The following is a 21476-nucleotide window of genomic DNA, read 5'->3' as shown; positions in this document are numbered from 1 at the left end:
ATTTTTTATTTTTAGCAATTCTTGTATCATGACGACCGAAGCTTAGATTCATAACCTTTTTAAACAAAAGCAGTCTCAAGTATAATCAGAAACAAAGAACAAATCAAATAAGCACTTCTCTTTCACATAGTTTTCTAATTTATCAGAACATAACCTTTTCTATAATATGGCAGTATATTTTTAAAATACCATAAACAAAATTAAAAGGCAAGAGCTATGGGAGGGCATTGCAGAAAACCAACAATGTGGATAAGATCAAAGGTTAATACCCACAATATAAAAAAAGATTTCCTTGGAATCAATAAGAAACAAAAAAGAATGTTCCCCAACCCCCATAAGGTCCATTCACTCAAGGAAAAATAAAAATGGCCAATAAATATATAAACAATTACTCTCAAAGAATTAAATAAATGTAAATGACAACATGAGATCGTGTTTTCACCCATTGGACTGCACATATGAAGTTAAAAAGGAAGATAATAGTCCATACGTTTGGGTGTTGGAAAGATAGTTCTCCTCTTATTCTACTGGTGTTGATGTCATTTGGGATAAGTTTCTAGAGGCCAATTTGCCAGTATACATTAAAATTAATAAAAAATTCATACTCTTTGACCTAGAAATTTTACTAGTAGGAAATAAACAGAGGTGAGAATTAAGATTGATATTAAGGAACTTCACTGCTGCTTTATTTTATGAAAAGAAGGCAGCTGTAAAACAACCTAAATGTCTAGCAATAAATGCTTTATTAAATGTTTAGCAATATGGGTAACTGTGGTAAACCCTTCAATACAATATTATGCAAACAGCAAATTACAGGACACACCCTTGGATATGTCGTTTCTAAGGCAGCCAGGAACAATGTAAGAGAAAAGAGATGATATGAGCCTGTTTCTTGCTTCCTCATGAATGCACCACAGGAAGGCATGATTTGTATTTTTACTCTAATCAATATAGCTAACGTTGAACTAAGAGCTATTTCTTTCATTAAGGCAGCATTTCCCAATTCTTTTTATCAATCAATTAACTAGAGGCTGCACAGCTTGGCAGGTCTGATTAAAATTCAGGAGCGCTATAGTGAGACCCATTACACATTTACCCATAGTTCATAGAGCACGAAAGGAACTGGCAGATTACTTAAAAATACACATGCTTGTACACACAAAACCCACCGTTTAAAAAGGCTTTTATATATAACTGAATCATCATTCTCTGTGTTTCCTTGGAGAAGGCAAAGAGATTTATGAAGACACAAAGATCACTGCAGCAGTTCCTATATGGCTACAGGTGACGACACCACATCTTGAGCTGTGAAGATACTTGTTTTCACTGGGAAAATATTAAGTAACTTCTTGCCCCCTTAAAAAAAAACCCTTTCACACATTATTACCACTACTATCACTAGCAGAATAAGAGATCCTTGCTCACCAGTTTTTGCAAGCATATCAGTAAGAGGGCATTTAATAATTTTTCTTTTATTTCGTAAACATGCGTAGCTTTTGTCATTATCCCTTCCTTCTCTTAAAGAGAAAGTAGTAAAGAATGAGAGTTCTTTTGGTGATGGAAACTTGAGGAAATTAAAGTGACCAGTTTGGAAAAATAAAACATTAGTGAATATCCCAAATCATGCACATTATAGTTTTATCAAAAGGTGTATGCTATGGTCTGAATGTTTGTGTCCCCCTCCCAAAATTCATAGGTTGAAATCCTAACCCCCAATGTTATGGTATTATAAGGAGATGGGGCCTTTGGAAGGTGATTAGGTCACAAGGGTGAATCCCTCATGAATGGGATTAGTGTCCTTATAAAAGAGGCCCAAGAGAAACCCCTTCCCCCTTCCACACAGCTAGAAGGTGCCATCTGGGAACCAGAAATCAGGACCTCACCAGATTCTGAATCTGAGGATACCTTGATTTTGGACTTCCTAGCCTCCAGAGCTGAGAAATAAATTTCTGTAGTTTATTGCCTACCAAGCTTATGGTATTTTGTTAAGGCAGGCCAAATGGACTAAGACAGTATATTACAGTTTATCTGCCCTAAAATCAAGTGTAAGAAAAACACTGCACTGTAGTAAATTTTACATTTCTACAGCAAGGACAGAAAAAAAGTGAAATGATTATCTAGATCACTGAGGAAAAATATTGCTGCAAGATCTACTTTGGGTCACTCAAATGAAACCAGAGATGTCCATCCCACCTCCCAGCTTGAAATTACTCGAATCGATACCTCAATTTTCCAGTGTGTTTTAAAAATACAGTTACAAGATGGAAGACAAATTATGTATTCCACACCTTCCTCTTTCTGGAAGGACTATCGCCAAATCATTTCCAAAAAATGAGACCATACTGTTTCTTAAGACATCATGAGGAGATTTCCCACTGGGTTATGAATCAGGCAGAAAAACAGCAAGGACAGGAAGTTAGTATTCTGTTTTTACAATATCAGTTATTGGCCCCGGCGCATTGGCTCACACCTGTCATCCCAGCACTTTGGAGGGCCAGGTGGGTGGATCACTTGAGGCCAGGAGTTTGAGACCAGCCTGGCCAACATGGTGAAACCCTGTCTCTACAACAAACACAAAAATTAGCCAGGTGTGGTGGTGGGCGCCTGTAATCCCAGCTATTAGGGAGACTGAAGCATGAGACTTGCTTGAGCCCGGGAGGCCGAGGTTGCAGTGAGCTGAGATCAGGCCACTGCACTCCAGCCTGGGTGACAGAGAGAGACCCCATCTCAAAAAAAAAAAAAAAAAAAAAAAAAAAGTCAGTTATGAATGAGCAAATCCTTATTAAGTGGCTTATAAATCTATGACTTTCTATATTCTAAAAGTTGCATCATTATAGACTAGTCAAAATGATTTGGGGTGCTGCATTTGAAGCATGGTCTGATAATGTGTTAAATTACAATCCTCAGAGATGGAAATGGTACATGTGGAAAAAAAAATCTGTTTCCCAACAAATTGCCCACCCCCAATTTCGACTGCCCAAAGTTGCAACAGGCAAAAGTAGACAGAGAAGAGAAGAGAGTGAAATCTGTGGCAGATGGAACCAATGTAATGAAACTATATACGCTGTGGAAAGACTTGTGTCCAATTTAAAAACTGCCATTATGTATATTCAAGTCATTGGGTGCTAATATATTTTTAAAATCCAATATGTGAGAGGCAAGAGAACAGAATATTTAACAAAATTATTCTTTGCTTTTCTTATTTGTTTCACCTATATTTTCATGTTTTCCTAAGGTCTGGACAATTCACCAGTCAGGAAAATAAAGGGAATATGTCTACTCTGTTTATATTTTGCGACGGTTTAACATTTATTTTTTTTTATGTAACATTGTTTATTAAAATTTTTTTCCTTTTATTTGTATAAATTTAGGCGGCACAAGTGCAGTTTTGTTACATGGATATATTGCAGATTGAAATCTGGGCTTTTAGTGTACCCATCACCAGAATAGTGTACATTGTATCCATTAAGTAATGGTTTTAAATTATAATAAAGAAAAAAAGTGGAAAGTTAAGATTCAATTTCCAGTCCCAATATATATCATGCATTAGAAAGTGGTTGAGCCCATGAGTTTGAGGATGCTATGAGCCATGATTGTGTCACTACACTCCAGCCTGAGCAATGGAGAGACCTTGTCTCTAATAACTAAATAAATAGAAAGAAAGTGGTATAAAATAAAAAGGACCTCCCTGCCCCAATCTTTAGAGTTTGCTTCACAATCAGTATAGCAGTATCTGATCACTAGGTAGTGGCTGCTTGGAGTACCACATGAAACATGATCCAGAGGCCACATCCAGTGCAGCCTGAAAGAGTGACTTGATTAATAAGTACTGTCCACCACACCCACCCATTGCTCAAAAAGACAAAGGGAGGGAAGAAGCACAAACATTGTGTGTTGGTTATTCAAAATGCACTTTTTATTCACTTTAACACAGATGATTTTTTACAGTCGAAAGAAAATATTGGTACACAATTTTGAGATTCTTTTTTAGCAGCACCTGCAACAAGAGGATTGTGGAATACCTCAGAATAAAGTAGAGATGGCTGGGGCAGGCACAAATTAACCTGATATTCATCAATCCACTGAAGACACACGGAATCTGAGGCCCCTGAAAGTTAGCCAATACATGACAATAAACTAAATAAATATTCTGTATGATGTTTTAACAGACCATTGAAAAAAAGTATAGTCCTAATTAGAAATATATTATTCCAAAAATCTAGTGTTCTTAAAAAAACACCTATTGAAAATATTACACTGCACATTCTAGGGTACACAGTCAATTTCTAAACCTATATGCACAGTTCTTGGTACTCACAGATTTCAGCCTTTGGTGTTTTTTAATCTTACCCAAACTATATGTCAGCACCCCACTGAGTGTTGCTTACCCAAATGCCACTGTTTATGTCACTTAATGTTGAATGCTTTCATTAAGATATTGAGTGGTAATTTGGCAGAAAACAATGGTATGGCTAAGAGGAAAGGGGCTCCAGTTGATAGACCAATAAGATTAACACTTGTCTTAGATGGACCCATGTAATTTTTTTTTTTAACTCAAATGACCACATGCCACTCTAACAGAGACAAGTACTTTTGTGAGTTGATGGAGGTCTTTATGATGAAGACCTGAGATCTACAAATAGAAACTAGTATAAGCAGAGTGCAAGTAGAAAGAGAAGGCCCCAGGTCTCATGCACTTGAAAATAATTAGCATTTAACAGTTCTGACGTACAGATTTTCACCCTAACATGATTGTAGCAAAATGATCATAGAACTTGGAAACCAGTGTGGCTGGCTATAGGCATAGGCAGGATAGGGACCAGTACTTAAGAGCTGTGGGGCCCCAGTTCTGGCTTTGACTTCTGGCATCAAAGTTAATTGAACAATGGGGTAAGGATTATATCTTAATTGGAAATATTGAGTATGACTGGGTTGAAATACTGTCCTCTTTTTTCTATTTTGCCAATATGTCCCAGAGCTCTTAAAGCACAAAGGTCCTACATGTAAGTAAGGCTGATTCCATATGTGGCTACAATGGAGAGTTCTAGGCTGTATTCCTATGAAAGCTCCCACCCCCTTCCTGGCCTAGGTCTCTTTTTGGGGTAATTTCTGTCTGTCACTATTTTTTATCATAGATGTTTTAAAGTACAGATTAAAATCTATGCAGGATAAACAGATCAACCAAGAAGAACCACACTGCATATTCATAATACAGTATATAACTGGCAGTCATGGTAATCAAAAATTGTCAAACCATTTTTATATTTAACATGGGAGCTTTAAGATGTTTTTTATCAGTGCACATAAAGATTACTCAGAGCTCAAGAATTTTTCCTGCCACAGTGCAAAAGCAAAAGGAAGAGCTATGTAGTTGCTGTTAAAGATTGATCATAGAATGGTTTGAGAATTTTAAAAGTCCCTCTCCATAGTCTTAGCTGTTATCATCAGATAAATCTAACCACAGCATGGCACTGATGTAATTTATAGATTCATAGAACTTAGAGCCAGAAAGGACTTTATACGGAACATGTAGCCAGTACAGAAAATCTTTTTATGGTATTCTAACAGATGGTCATCCAGTGAATATTTTCAGAGGCAGGGAGCTCATTATTAAGGCAGTCCATTCCACTGTTGGACAACTCTGATTATGGGAAATTCATTCTAACACTGGGTTAAAATCTGCTCTTCTGTCACTTTCAATGTCCTAATTAGGCTAGTTTAACATACAGTGCAACATATAAGAAACCAGTTCCTTCTTCTACAATAAATATTTGAGTTAAGGAGCCCTGTGAGAAAAGTTCATTATCCCCCAATCTTTTCTGAAGCCTTCTCCATGAGCCCAGCATGTTGGATCGAAGGACCATCTAAATTATGAGCAGAGAGCACTGCATCCAATTTCATATACTAAGCAGCATTGCTAAATTGGTAAGAGGTTGTCAGAGAAGCAACATCTCTATGCAGCAAAAGTAGACTTAGGAAGGAAAAGCAGACCAACCATTTATTTGCAAAGGTGGTTGGCATATTTAAGCATAATCCATTCATTAGTATCCTATGACTTCAAACACAAGAAGTATAATCAATTGCCAGGGTCATTAGAGTATCTCTTACTGAGATGGTATTTTTTGAAAAGCTCAGATGGGAGCAAACCATACATAAGGATTTAAACAAGTCAGTGTATATCATTATACTTTTGCACTCCTAATCATTACAACTTCTTTATAGTTCAAGCCTAGGAATCCTTATTTGCATTATTATTTTTATTGTAATACAGCTCAAAGTCTGATTTTTTCCCCTTTGGCAGAAATGTCAGAAACTGCTTGGCAAGAGTCTGATAGTGACATTTGTTAGTTGATTAATGGAACACTTTAAGAAATAGTTGTAGCTCTTTAACTCCTTCATGCAGCTGGGTTCTAGGTCTAAACTGTGATTTAAAAAATATTTAACTGTCTCAGGACTAAAACTTTCTGATACGTCCTGAGACACACATGAAGGGGAAATAGCAGAAATTACACAAAATACACTTGGCTTGATAGAGCTTTTTCTTTCTTTCTTTTCTTTCTTTTTTTTTTTTTTTATAGATCTACACTTCAATTTGAAAGGCTCTGTTTCACAATCAGAACCTTGTCTCTTACCCTCTTGTGTGTGTGTGTGTGTGTGCACTCTTAGAGGGGCACAGTTATTCTTACACTACTGACTGACCAATTTGGGGCACATTTTTGAAAGGCTCCCTATCTTTAACAGCACGAAGACCCTGCTTTGGAGCCACTGTTCAAGTCAATGGTGTGACCCAACATGCAATGCTCCAGCTGTTCCTCTACAGCCAACACCTGCCTGACAGCTTCTTCAAAGGCCACTGTCACATTAGTATCATCTTTGGCACTAGTTTCTAAATAAGGGTAATCCCCATTCTCCATGCACCAGGCTTGCGCCTCCTCAGTAGTCACTTGCCTATCCTCTTTGTCTACCTTGTTACCCAGAACTACAAAGGGGAAATGCTCAGGGTCCTTCACATCTGCATAGTAAATAAATTCTTTTTGCCAGTTACCAAGATTCTCGAAGCTCTGCCGATCATCCACGCTGAAGGTCAAGAGGCAGCAGTCTGCTCCCCTGTAGAAGGGTGTCCTAAGGCTCTTGAAACGTTCCTGCCCTGCAGTGTCCCAGATCTGGAGGGTTACAAAGCGTCCATCTACCTCCAGATCTCGATTTAAGAACTCTACCCCTATGGTGTGAAAAGCCTGGGAGTCAAATTTGTTGGTTACATAACGGTTCATAAGCGAACTTTTCCCAACTCCACCATCACCCAAGAGAATGACCTTTAAGAGCAGGGATTTCCCACTCATTTTTGCAGCACCAGAAGGGAAGGAGTTTGTAACCAAGAGAACCTGAAAATAAAAGGAAAAGTAGGAGGGAAACAGTTAAACCTGAAACTGAAATCAACTTCATAGCAAATTTCTCTGAATTATGAGGCCTTCTCATTCAACTTCTCTTGATTTATGCTCATTATTGATGTAGTACAGCAGAAGAAATAAAACTAATTTTGCATAAGGGGAAAAATAGGTCTTGTTTTTCTGAGGTCTTTTGTCGTGCCAGGAAAATGGCTAAGTGCCATGGGTAAATGGACTAGCAGATGGTTCTGTAATTTGGTTCAGTTCTGACCCTATTCTAGGAGAGGAAGCCTAGAACAGGAATGCCACTCAAATGTGTGACAACTTTAGCTTCCGGTTTGGACAGTTCCAAACAATAGGCAAATGGGATGAAATTGACTTGGGGGTTGAAGTCTGCTCCTGATGGATACAAGAATTACTGAGAAGAGAAAGCTACATAAACTGGATTCTTGATTCTGTTGGTAGAGGTCTGGGCCAGAATTAGACTGGACCCCAGAATTTGAAAGAGAGAACAAGGTTTCATTTCTTCAGGCATTTACCCCATTATACTTGCATTGATAGGAACACCCTCTCAAGTAATTTTTTTCTTCATGGAACAATGGCATTTAAGTTGATGATAATTGATTGATATCAATATAACAGCTGTCATGAAGGAAGGAAATCTTGAATAGCTTATTAGTTTTTGGATTTAGGTTTTAATTCTATAATAGCAACACTTGAAAACATACTGTAAAATTTAAAGTGCTAATGTTTATACAGTAACCTACTTGTTACCTCCACAACATGTCTACATATGGAATACCTACAATGTATCTTAAAATAAAAAGATCAAATGCTTACTGAATGAATACTACCTTTTCCTATATTCTGTTAGGTACTTTCACACTAGACCTATTGTGGGAACTCAACAGTGATGAAGTTAATTGGATGATATTTATACAATAGACCCAAAGGGATGAAAACGAACCACCAATCAAAGGAGTGCATGCAAAACAGTTTCTGGAAGCACACATATTTGAATATAATTTTACAAAATTTAGTTTCCCTTAAAACGATTTTGGAATGCCTGTGTACTAACTATATATTTTTCTAATATTCATTTTTAAGAGATCAAATATTAAAATATCCCAAATCCACAGTGTGCCCCCTTGAAATACCTACCCAGTGGGTTTTTGTCACAATTTAAATATTTTCCTTTTTTTCCTGTTGTTGTTTTATTCTTTCTTTTTAGGGTGCTATAAAACAGAATAGAAAACATTATTTTAAAAAATCTATAATAAAATAATGTTAAGTCTATATATAAAAATACATTCAAGTCAGAAAAAAAGAACCCACAGCAACCTGAGGTAACCTATAGAGGGTGCTTTTCAAAAATAAAAGTTCAAAATACTACCTAGGCTTAACATAAGCAAAATAATTTTATTCCAAGAACTTTAACTTGTCCTAATTTGTAATTTATATAATTTTTTTACTTTTTATATTGTCTCTCAATTGAATTCTCCATTCAAAGTAAAAGCAAATTAAAGAAAGTATACGATATTCACAATAGATGACATTCAGGAAAAGGAAAGTACAGAGCAATCTAAGATATGTTTAAATCCTAAGTCAGAGATGAAACTTCTTCCTTTTATACCTACCAACGTTCCCATCTCCAAGAAAGTTGTTAGTGCACTCACCAGTCTGTCTCAAGGTTGTCTCTGCAATTGATTCCACATAATTAGAGAGCAGAAAAAAGTGTTTGTGGGCTTCCTGTTTACAATAAAGTATATTATCTTGGCTAATTATTTTATTAATTAGTTTAGGTCATTTCTCTTTTATTTATTATTTTTTAAAATTTGAGACAGGGTCTCATTCTGTCGCCCAGGCTGGAGTGCAGTGGTACAATCATGGCTCACTGCAGCCTTGACCTCCTGGGCTCAAGTAATCTTCCCACCTCAGCCTTCCGAGTAGCTGGGACTACGGGCGCGCACCACCATGCCTGGCTAAGTTTTGTATTTTTTGTAGAGATGGAGTTTCAACATGTTACCCAGGTTGTTCTCAAACTTCTGGGCTCAAATGATCTGCCAGCCTCATGTTCCCAAAGTGCTGGGATCACAGGCGTGAGCCGCTGCACCCGGTAGGTCATCTGTCTTAAACACCAGTTTTAATATTTAGCTAGTGTTACTGAATTTAAATATACATTCATTTAGTATTATAACATTATGGCAAGAGTCTTATTTAAGCAGCATCAAGAGTACTAGTCTAAGAAGAAAAACAGTGCCTAGATCTGTGTAGTGTTATTTCTTACTGAGGAAGAACGAAGCTTTAAAAAAAAAAAAAGAAACTGCTGCTTAATAATCTCATGTTATTTTCTAAATACAGATAAAACTTATAATAAGGATTCATTAGATATCTAAATCAGTAATTATGAATTTAAATAATATCTCCTAAATGGATAGGCTTTATACTCCTTCTCGGTTTATATACATTCTACAGAATTCTCAAGTTTCCTACAATTCCTGATTGTTGTTCTCTTTTTCCTGCTCCCAAATTGCTGTCTTTGGAATTAGCTCAAGTAACAAACATTTCTTTAAATGGAGATGAAACAAGTGTTAGCACACTTTTTATTTTTTTATACCGGTCTGTAGGATAATTTTACAGAGCAGAACTCTTGAACTCTCATTTTAAAAAGTAACAGAAGTACAAACTTGGGCATGATTCTGATGGCATTAAGCATCCGTGCCACATGAGCTTCCTTAAGTTCCTAGCAAACAGGTGTTCACATCATTAAAAGACTCACTGACCCTATTCTCTCAGTTGCAGATAAACTCAATAGACAGGTCAAGGACTGAGTGAATATGGAAACCAAATGCTCAGCTCCAGGAATAATGATGATGTATTAATAACTGTCTGAGATAATGCTGCAGTTGCTTGTGCATTCCCTATTTGGTTATGTGCACACATAACTTCTGGGCCTATAGGCTCTATGCCAAGGAAAAAAGAGGAAAAGCAATGTGGTTCAGTGTCAAGAGCACTGAGCTAGCTGGCAGCAATCAGGACGCCAGGGTCTTCCTCACTGTTACACCATTCATTTATTTCATGAACTTGGGCAGGTCATTTAATCTTTCTGTTTCAGTATCTTACATAAAAATAGAGCAGATACTACCTGCCCTACTTAACAGGATTTGGGGGAGAATGAAAAGTTATGAAGTTTGCAAAAATTTGTAAGCATGTTTTGAAAAATTTGGTTTGAGATTTTTATTCCTCTGGCTCCTCCACATCCTTTCATGCACTGGTGCGGGCCTTATGGCTCTGTATTAACCCTTCTCAGAAAGGGCCTGCTAGTGAAAGTATAAGAATTCTTCCTTTTCTCTTTCTTCCATATTTGAGAATGCCTTGTTTCTCAACAAGCTTGAACATCCGCATATGGCACAGAGTCTCAGCATTGAAAGGACCTTCAGGGTCTTCTGGTCCAATCTTGCTACTGATATTTGAGAAAACACTATAGTGCCTATTGTGTGTTGTGTCCTTACTAAGGAAACCCTCCACTTTCCTCTACTGTCTCCAATTCCCATTTATTTGCTAGAAGGAAAAATGAATACAGTTTAGATTTGTCTCTTTGCCTTCATTCAATCCTGCTGATTTTCCCTTGAGGTATCATTTTTCTAGTCCTGTGCTACCATCCTCATTTTGGCCCACACCTTCTCACATCTAATCTATTGTGAAAGTTCTCTCCCTGCTTCTGGTTTCTTCCCACCCAATCTACTTTGCAAAGCTTCATCACTCAAACATCCACTGGGCGTAGATACCTTTGAGAATTAATAAATATTTAAGGCAAGGTCTTGCCCTCAGGGAGTTTACAAATTAACATGCAAGCTCAGGATCTCATTGTTTACAGTTGAAATAATATCATTATACTGCCTTATTTTGTTAACAAACTGTTCCTGTCTTTCTTACATGATCAATTTTAAATTCCTGGATAGTAAGCTCACTGTTTGTTTACATCTTTGAAGCCCCTTCAGTGTGCAGCACCAGGATCCTCCACGGAGATAATAAATATTTGTTTACCAATTAACTGATTAGGTAGGTCCCCAGAATCAATGCCTCTGAATTGATACCAAGGTACAATAGATCCATAGTTCTGTAAGATGTCCAAATACTATCATTTATAAGGTGACTAAAGAGCAGAAGTTATGAACTTGACTCGATCATTTTCTGGATGGGACGTAATGGGAATTCCACCTGTTGAAAGTCAAGGGAAATGCTCGAGTTTTCCTCCCCTTACTCATACATTTAAAAATAAGTATATACATTTCCCCATTCCTACCAAAAACAAGAGCAGAATAATGATCTCCACTTGATGTTGTCGGTGGGCGCTAGCATCTCCACAATCATTCATCATTGTTTGAAAATGAATGTGATGTCCTTTAGTACGTACTTAAATTAAAAAGAACTAGCACAGTATAAAAGTAAATGAAATCATTTTTTCCTCCCCCAGAATATGCCAGATTTAATCCAAACCTTTAAACAAGGTAGCATTAAGCAGGCAAATGAATTCTTTGATAACACTAAATATGTAAATAGGAAAGTCAAATGCCTTATGCATCCCTTATGGGTCCTCTATCGGGCAAGCATTTGGACAAAAATGCTTATTCTGATTTTGATCCCATTCAGAGAAAGATCTGGCTCTAACTGAGTCAAATATTAGAGAGATGCAATTGCCCTTTCCTACCCCCACAAACTCATTAATGAGCATGCTCTAAGGATAGTTTATTGACTTTTTTTTTTTTTTTTTTTCCCATCAGGGTCTCAGTCTTGGACAGAAAGGTGAATTAGGAATTTCTGTAACCAATACTCCCCAGCTCTTTGTTCTTTAACACACTTGAAACCTTCTGAATCTGCAGTGCCTGCATCCACAAAGCCTTATTTAAATTATTGTATTTAGTTGGGAATGCTTAGAGGTGGGGGTGGAGGTGGGGGAGGAGGCAGTACAATGAAGAAAAAGAAGTTGAACCTTTGAAAATAGTACATTTTAGTATGATAATGGAGAGAAGAGAGGCAGAAAAGCAAATTGGCATCAGTTCAGTTGCCATAGAGTGGAATGATGCTCAAAATCAGTAGTGCAGATTGCTCGGAGGCCAGTCTTGAAAGGCATGGGTACTGCAGGGCTCGGTAAGGGAATAGCAACTGGGGAGGGCTAGGCACTGGATGAGAGTGGCACTGTTGGAAGTCTGTACAGGGGAGGAACCATGGTTGGACCTGTGGGGAAAGCCCATCTTGTGGCGACACACTGGTAAGGATTACTCAACTCACTGTTGAATACTGGTACAATAATTGGAAATACTGCACTGAAGAATTGGGCGCAGCTATCTTTATGTAAAATTCAACACGGATGAGAAATGATCGAATGTTTGAGTGTGTTTCCAATACAACCCAATACTTGGCGTTGGTGGTGGTGGTGGGTGCTTCGTAGCGGGGAAGCCCTCTGACGCACTGGATTCATTTTGCAGAGCTGACAAGTTATCAGCTACATCCATGCCGACTCCAAATGCCACAGCTGTCATGCCACTGAAACGCTATTCCTACATTCATGCCCACATTTATATTCTATATGCAACTCAAAGGGTCCAATGTGGAATTTCACGTCTAACCTTTCACTCCTCACAACGACAGCTCTAGGGCTATAAGCCCAAAGGCACACTAGATAGCAATTTAGCATCGTCCCCAGGCCACGTCTTCCCCAGTAGACTGCCCAGGGACAAATAGGTAGATAAGGTTTGGATGACATCAAGCGAGCTGAACACAAGGAAAAGAAGCTTCCTTAGGAGACGAGAATGCTGGCATCTCTACGACAGGGGCACTGTTAGCATGACGGACCTAGAAAGTGAGATGTCACACATAGTCCCAACTACCTCCGACCCAGGTCCTCTCACCTCACCCCCAGCTCTTAGACAGAGTCGGCTGTGGCGCATGCGCACTGAGCCACACCCGCTCCCCACGGAGCCCTGCGCCTCTCTGCCCGGCTCTGGCAGCAGCTCGGGATTACTCAGCAACGCCCCCCTGCACTGTCACCTGCCCCCAACTCCGACCTCGGGAGCGGCTCAGTCCCTTTTCCCAAGCTATGAGTGGTCATCGGGATCAACTACACTTTCCTTTCTCCCTCTTCTCACAGGCCCCCCACCTCCCGGCCTTCCGGGTCCTCCAGCCCCTAGCCCCTGTTCCTGCCCACGCACAGGCACCTTACCCAACACAATGGGAAGGAAACAGTAGAGGGCCGCGGGTGCCAGGTAGGTCAGCTCTGCGTGCCGGGAGTCCGGCTTCTTAGTGTCACCGTCACTGCTCCTGCTGCCTCCTCGTTCTCAATGGGGCAGCAAGTGCGGCTTGGACCTCGGTGGCCTGACAGCTGCAGCTCGCGCCCGCTGCTGCCGCCGCGCAGCGTCTCGCGCCCGCGCCCGCGCCCGCCAGGGGGAGGGGGCGGGGCCCGCGCCGCCTCCTCGTGCCCCTTTCTTGGCGCTGGGGACCCAGTGTAGCTGCCTCCCGCCCTCCGTGTGGCAAGCGCTCCCTGGCTCGCCCACTCTTCTTTCATGCTCATCGTCCAACCCTGGTCTCCCTTGTCCTCCTTCTCCTCCCCTAGCCGATTACTAGGCGCAGTGGCAACAGACCGTCAAATATTGCTCTCCCACTTAGCTCCTCTGCAGCCTGGGGCCTAAGCCCTCAAGCAGGGGTAGCCACTGCCCCACTTACTGCAATTACCCTCTGATCTACCTCATTTATCCTAGCTCAAAATCCTTTAATTTTGCCAAGAGGGTAGTACATACACCCTCTTGTTTCAAATAACTCAGGAAAACACATGATCACAACACATTGCTAGGCCCTCTAGCTGGCTACTGCTCATGAAATTCTCAGGCCATTAAAAAAAATGTCTACATCTGTAGAGCAGACATAGAGGACACACTGCCCTTTACTCTTACCAGGTAGGGTTCTAGAGGGCCACACAGGGAGCATTACTTGAAGTTCCCGGAATTGCTGCTGGGGCAGAATTCGATGTTTTAATTGTGCCTAGCCGACCAGCTAGTCTCTTCTTGTTGTTTTCTGTAGCCCTCTGGTACCTCCAACTAGTTTGTGATTTTTTTCCCCCTGGAATTGAAGAAGGACAAAGCTTCTGAGGTCATTTAGCCTGCACTCCACCTCTCTGTCAGGCAGATCCATCTCTGAAGCTTCCCTATTTTCTGAAATCCTGTGCCCTTGTGGCACAGGCCCTCACTCATCTCATGACCCCTGCAGGCCCTCACACATACCCACTACTTCCATCTAGGCCACTTTTCCTCTATCTCTTGACAAGGCAATCGTGCGATCAATCTCCGCAGGCCCCAGCTTAAATGTCACTTCTCAGGATAACCTTTCTCGATAATCCCAGAATAGAGATGATGCCCCAGTTTATACTCTTGTAGCCTCCTGTAACTTGCTGTGTTTTTCCTTCATAACACTTACCTATTTTTGGTGGTACATTTAAGTGTATGATTATTTGGTTGATGGCTGTCATCCCTACTAAACTATAGTGGGGAAGGACTATGAGGTCAAGGACAACGTTTATGTTCACCCCCGTATGCACAGAGCCTAGGGCAATGCTTGCTGCATAGGACATGCTCAGAAAATATTTGCTGAATATGAATGAATGCTGTATCACTAATAATGGTTATATTTAAATAAAATAAATGGATGTAGCTGAATCTCGCGTGCTCCTATTTAAACCAATCCCGTTTCCTAACATACACTCTAAAACACTCTTCTGATGAAGAAGAGATTCACACAATCCTCTAAATCAATTTTTCCGCATACATTTTAGTCTATTAAAAAACTATTGAGCATGGGCCCCAATATATGTATATGGATTTATAGATTATATACATGTACTACCGTACATGTATACATTACACATTACTTTAAACATACATTTTAATGAATAAACATTAAAATACTCCAGCACAGAAAATTTAAAAGAATGAGAAAAATAAATATATTGATGTTCCAATGTTTTCTTTTTGCACCTCAATAAATAGTTTTGTGAAATGCTTTAAATAACAATCCTTCATATTAGAGTAACTCGTCTTTAGATGTAACAATCTAGACTACTTTTTCATTTTCTCATAGATGCCATTTTCCAACAGTTTAATCATCTCTGAGAAACCCCCAAACCTACTGGCAAGTTTTAAGGATCTTTTAGTTTCCAAGCTACCTCGTTCTGTAGTCAGGATCTCACAACCGCTGAAAGCACCACACATTTAGTGAATGTTGGAACACCTAAGGGTGAGAAAAATCCTTTGTTAGACCAAAGATTACTACACAGAAATCCTATATTAAAAGAGTCTCTAGAGGCCACTTAAAAAGCAACTACTATTGTCTGCCTAGAATGGAAGCAACATGACTAACACTAGTTGTGAGGGATCAGCACAAAATGGACAGCACAAAGATTCAAAGTAACAGCTGTGGATGGTTTTGTGGCTCTCAGATATTCCCAATGGTCAATCATTGAGACCTGTCAAATAGCGTCCTCCACACATAATAAAAAATTCTATTTTTATAACACAGTTATACACACACACACAAAATAGAATTATAGTGTAGTCAGTAGATAGAAGGCCAAACCAAGATTGCGTTTGGAAACCAGAGATAGAGTTACCTTCAGAGTCTCTCTCTCTCTCTCTCTCTCTCTCACACACACACACACACACACACACACACACGCTTTTCAACATTCAATGAACAAGATCTCCCAAAGTCTCATCCTGATCAGTTTGAAATAGATTGACCTGAGCTTCAGGAGTACATAATTGTAATGTGATTAATTTAAAAGTACAGCTTCGTCCAGCATTCACAAGTTGTTACGTACAAAAGGGTTCCGTGAAGCATTCAAATAAGTGTATAAACACTGCATACTATTTCCCTTCCAGAAGAGTCACGTTGCATATTAAAACATTAATGTCTCTTGGAGTCCTGAAGTAAAGAAATCTGTTGTGTTGTTTTTCAATTCTACATTTCCAAAACTTTTGTGAACATGAATTTCTTTTGTTTATGGAACATCTATTAGCAGGACTAGAACAGCTCAGGACCCAATTTAGCAACTGCTGTCCTAATCATTAATATTGAACATGTTCATAGGCCAAAGTATTTGTCATCTTTGGCCTAGAATATTTATGTGGCAACTATACAGGTTATATTTTCCAGATAGTCCTGATTTCAAATACTTTGTCCTATTGTCCTCATTTTTACAACAATACTCATGAGATCATCTAATGTTTTATTCAGAAATTATGGCAGCAATAGGTATGTAAAAAGGAAATTAGACAGTAAGAATTTGTCAACTATTTACCTATCATTGTCCAAGAGCAAGTCACAGTTTCTGGTGATACAATATTTTTTTAAAAAAATCATTTGACACAGGGATACTCTTATGGAATAGGAATACTTTGCCAGATTTTTCATAGCCTGAAGGAAAGACCTCTTAAGATTATCCAATTATGGAAGGCATCAGAATGAACTCAGTTTTGTCATTTAAAAAACATTTTTAAGCTCTGTCCACTAAAAATACTTAGAAACAATGAACATCTCAGTGCCCAAATTCACCTGTAGTGCCCATAGGATGGTTCTAAATGCTATTTCCTAATAAAAGGACCCAGGATTACTTAAATAAATGGCTGACTTCAGATATGTGGCAAGAAATGTCCAAGATGAACATAAAATCTCTTGTCACACCAGATAGCAAGGAAGCTAAAAACACTATTAGAGTTGAGTCAAAAGGACTTGAAGAGACTGTCATCAGTCAGACATGGGGCAATTTGAGCATCAGTAAAGATAATAACTACAATGGATTGAAATATAACAAATATGCTGTAATCCCAGCACTTTGGGAGGCCGAGACGGGCGGATCACTGGATCAGGAGATCGAGACTATCCTGGCTAACACAGTGAAACTCCGTCTCTACTAAAAAATACAAAAAAACTAGCCGGGCGAGGTGGCGGGCGCCTATAGCCCCAGCTACTCGGGAGGCTGAGGCAGGAGAATGGCGTGAACCCGGGAGGCGGAGCTTGCAGTGAGCTGAGATCCGGCCACTGCACTCCAGCCTGGGGGACAGAGCGAGACTCCGTCTCAAAAAAAAAAAAAAAAAAAAAAAAAAAAGAAATATAACAAATATGTTTAAATATACAAATTCATAAAAACACTTAAAAACATAATTGCTCAATTTGGCCAAACCTAGAAAGCCAGCTCATTATTTTAAAACTGGTAAATAAAGAGAATGACTCGAACATTTAACCTGCTTTTTTTTTAATACAAACTTTTCCTTGGTGTAATGAAGGAGTTGGCGAGGAAAGTGTTTTAAAAAGATTTCCAGCTAATAAATTACGAAGGAATGATAAAATTACAACCTTTAATGAATTAGTGGATCTAGGTAATAATAATTAATGTCTTCTAACATTACAAAAAGAGTATTAACCATATATCATAAGCCTGTTGATGGAAAAACATAGCAGCACATAGAAAGCATTTTTTTGTCAAAAAATGCAATTTGAACCCTGTCAAGCTCCTAGATATAACTGTGAATTTTTAGAAAAATACAAGGAAAAATATGTTAACATTGTAGTGATGTAAGTAACAACATCCAGACTTAGGTTTAGAGTGCAGGTGTGTGTGTGTGTGTCTGTGTGTTGAGGGGGAGAAACTCTGCAGAAAAACAACATGGTTTCTTCAACAAATACATTTTAAGAGAGAATCCAAAAATAAAAGTTCAAAAGAATGCATTTACAATGACATCAAAGAGAATGAAATATTTAGAAGTAAATTTTAAAAAAGAAGTGCAAAATAAAAACAAGTGCAAAAGTAACACTCTTAAAAACACAAAACTTTGTTGAAAGAAATTAAAAAAGATCTAAATAAATGGAAAGATATCACATGTTTGTGGATTGAAAGACAATATTTATAAGGTGGAAATACTCTTCAAATTGATCTACAGATTCAACGCAATTCCTATCAGAACCCCAGCTGGCTTCTTTGTAGAAATTTCCAAGCTGATCCTAATATTCTTATGGAAACTTAAGGAACCCAGAATAGCCAACACAATCCTGCAAGAGAACAAAGTTTTAGGACTCAGGCTTTTCAATTTCAAAACTTACTACAAAGCTACAGTTACCAAAATAGTGTGGTACTGGCATAACGCTAACGTGTAGATCAGTAGAATGGAATCGAGAATCCATAAATGAACACATGTGTCTATGGTCAATTGATTTTCAATAAAGCTGCCAAGGCCATTTAATGGGGAAAGAATAGACTTTTTTCAACAAAGTGTGCTGGAATAACAGGATAGCCACATGGAGAAGAATGAAGTTGGACCCTCACCTCACAGCATATACAAAATTAACTAAAAATGGATTATACTATAAAATTGTTAGAAGACAGCAGTAGTAAGTCTGGTCTTGAGTTAGGCAATGAATTCTTAGATATGACACCAAAAGCAAGGGCAACAAAAGAAAAATAAAAAAATAGGACTTCATGAAAATGCAAAACGTTTGTGCTTCAAAGGACACTATCAGAAATGTAAAAAGACAACTTACAGAATAAGGGAAAATATTTACAAATAATATACGTGATAAGGAAGTTACCTAGAACATATTTTTAAAAATCTTACAACTCAAAGGTAAAAAGATAACCCAATTTAAAAATGAGCAAAGGATCTGAAAAGACTTCTCCACAGATGTACAAATGATCAACAAGCACATAAAAAGATGCTCAGCATCACTAATTATAAGGGAAATGCAAATCAAAACCACAATGAGATGCCACATCACACTTATTAGGATGGCTATAAAAAGTTAGATAATACCAAGTGTTGATGAGGATGTGGAAGAAATGAGGAGCATAACATTCATACACTGCTGATGGACTGTAAAAACGCTGCAGCCACTTTGGAAAACAGTCTGACAGTGTCTTAAAAAGTTAAGCATAGAGATACCATAAGATCCAGTAATTCCACTTCCAGTTATAAACCCAAGAGAAGTAAAAACAAACATCTACACAAAAACTTCTACATGATAGTTTATTGCAGCATCATTCACAACGGCCAAAAGGTGGAAAAATCCCAAATGTACATCAACTGATGAATGCCTAAATAAACTGTAATATATCCATACAATGAAATATTATTCAACCTTAAAAAGAGATGAAGTACTGATACAGGCTATAACACGTATGTATCTTCAAAACATTACGCTAAGTGAAAGAAGTCAGTCATAAAAGACTGCATCTTATATGATTCCATGTATATGAAATGTACAAAACTGGCAAATGTATAGAAAGAGAAATAGATTAGTGATTACTTAGGACTAGGAGACAGGTTAGATGGGGATGTTGGGGGACTGGTAGCTAAAGAGTAAGGAGTTTCTTTCTTAGGTAATGAAAATGTTCTAAAATTGATTGCTGTGATGGTTGCACAACCTTGTAAGCATGCCAAAACCCATTTAACGATACATTTAAAAGGATCAGTGGCACAGTATGTGAATTCTATCTCAATAAAGTTGTACTAAAAGAACTCTAAGGGGGAAAATAAGAGATCTGGAAGTGGAGCCTATAGACAAATCTATAGATTAAAATAAACCTAAATAATTCCTTAGGGTTCTCTTTTAAAGCTAGCCTGAACATTGCCTCTCCATTAAACTCTCTAAATCATTAAAACAACAACAACAACAACAACTCTAGCAACAACCTAAGAGACACATTAACCAATTGAATGTTATTTCCTTTCCTCGAGAGTTCTAATCCTTATTTATGTATGGATCAAACAAGCTTAGAAAAAAGATAGTCAGGAAAATTTGAACACTGGCTGTATATTTTATGATATTAAGTAATTGTTCATTTTCGTTCAGTTGTGATAAAGGTATTGTGGTTATGCTTTAGAAAAAATTCTTATTTTTCAGAGATACGTACGGAAATGCTTGTGGCTTAAGTGACGTGATATCTTGGATTTGGTTAAATAGTCTGGTGACTAGTGGTCGGTGGTAGAGGTTTAGATAAAGCAAGGCTGGACAGGTGTTGAAACTGTGTGATGGGTGTATACACGATTATAGTATACTCTTTATTTTTGCATATATTTGAAATGTTCATAATAAAAGAAATATGAAAACGGATGATTTGATTCTATTTGCTTCAGCCTATGCTTGCAAGATCTCCTCTGACTATTGTTACTTTGGTGCATTAATTCTGGAATGGGTTATCTAGAGAGTGGACATGAGAATCCAAGTCTCTGTAAAAGATGATTCCCCATTGTACATGTGGATAAACTGGGCACATGACCATCATGAGCTTGATTAACATGTATCAGTCTTCTTTAAGCTTTTGAAACTTGCAAAACTAAGGATAATATTTTGGCAGTTCACCAGTTTTCCCATCGTTTGAAGTCCCCCTTTAATAGAAAACCTGCCACAATCTGGTATCTTCACAATTCACTATATAGACTCTTGGTTTTGCAAGGATATTAGAGATCATCTAATCCAGTGATTCCCAAACATAGCTGCATGTCAAAATCACATAGAGGATTTACCAAAAGTGCAGATTCCAGATCCCTGCTCTTGAAATATCTGCAGTGGGGCCCAGGAATCTATATTTTTAACAAATTTTTAAGGGAGTTCTACTAAGCTGGCCCATATTCAAGCATTTAGGAACCATGGATTTTTTTCTAGCTTCTCATGGATTGCAGGAATTCCTTCTACAACTCCTTTACTTGTGGGCTTAGCCTCTGTTTGAAAAATGACCTCAGGAGTAGCCCATTCCATTATTTAGATAGTTTGCTTTGTTAAGAAGTTCTTCCTTATAAAGTGATGAAATCTGCAACCTCTAACTCCCATTCATTTTGGTACTAGTTCTGAACTCAGAGATGGCAGAGAGGTTTTGTAGAAGTCTCTCTTAAAGAAAAATAAAGTCAAAAATACAAGTTTCTTCTTTGAGGATGGTGAGTAGCTTCTAAAGGTAGGCTGCTTGTCAGCAAGAATGCAGGTTAAGTAGAAAAAATTCAAAGAAAATACAAAGCTTAGTGCATTGTGCAAGAAGTCATTGTTCACTAAGAC

At 38.3% G+C, this 21476-nt stretch overlaps 1 protein-coding gene across 1 annotated transcript; it reads right to left on the bottom strand.

Moving 5' to 3' along the window:
• Positions 1-4557: 4557 nt before the first annotated feature.
• Positions 4558-13831, bottom strand: RAB9B (RAB9B, member RAS oncogene family). Its single transcript, XM_011967651.1, has 3 exons — positions 13609-13831; positions 8547-8620; positions 4558-7382 (listed from the first exon to the last, which is right to left on the bottom strand). Exon 3 carries the CDS (start codon positions 7338-7340, stop codon positions 6735-6737), a length of 606 nt encoding a protein of 201 aa, XP_011823041.1. The 5' UTR covers positions 7341-7382; positions 8547-8620; positions 13609-13831; the 3' UTR covers positions 4558-6734.
• Between the last annotated feature and the right edge of the window lie 7645 nt (positions 13832-21476).

The sequence above is a fragment of the Mandrillus leucophaeus genome, unplaced genomic scaffold (assembly GCF_000951045.1).
Source record: "Mandrillus leucophaeus isolate KB7577 unplaced genomic scaffold, Mleu.le_1.0 Scaffold809, whole genome shotgun sequence".
Taxonomy (NCBI): Eukaryota; Metazoa; Chordata; class Mammalia; order Primates; family Cercopithecidae; genus Mandrillus; species Mandrillus leucophaeus.
Note: the sequence above shows the minus strand (reverse complement) of the source record. Positions and strands in the feature narration are given on the sequence as shown.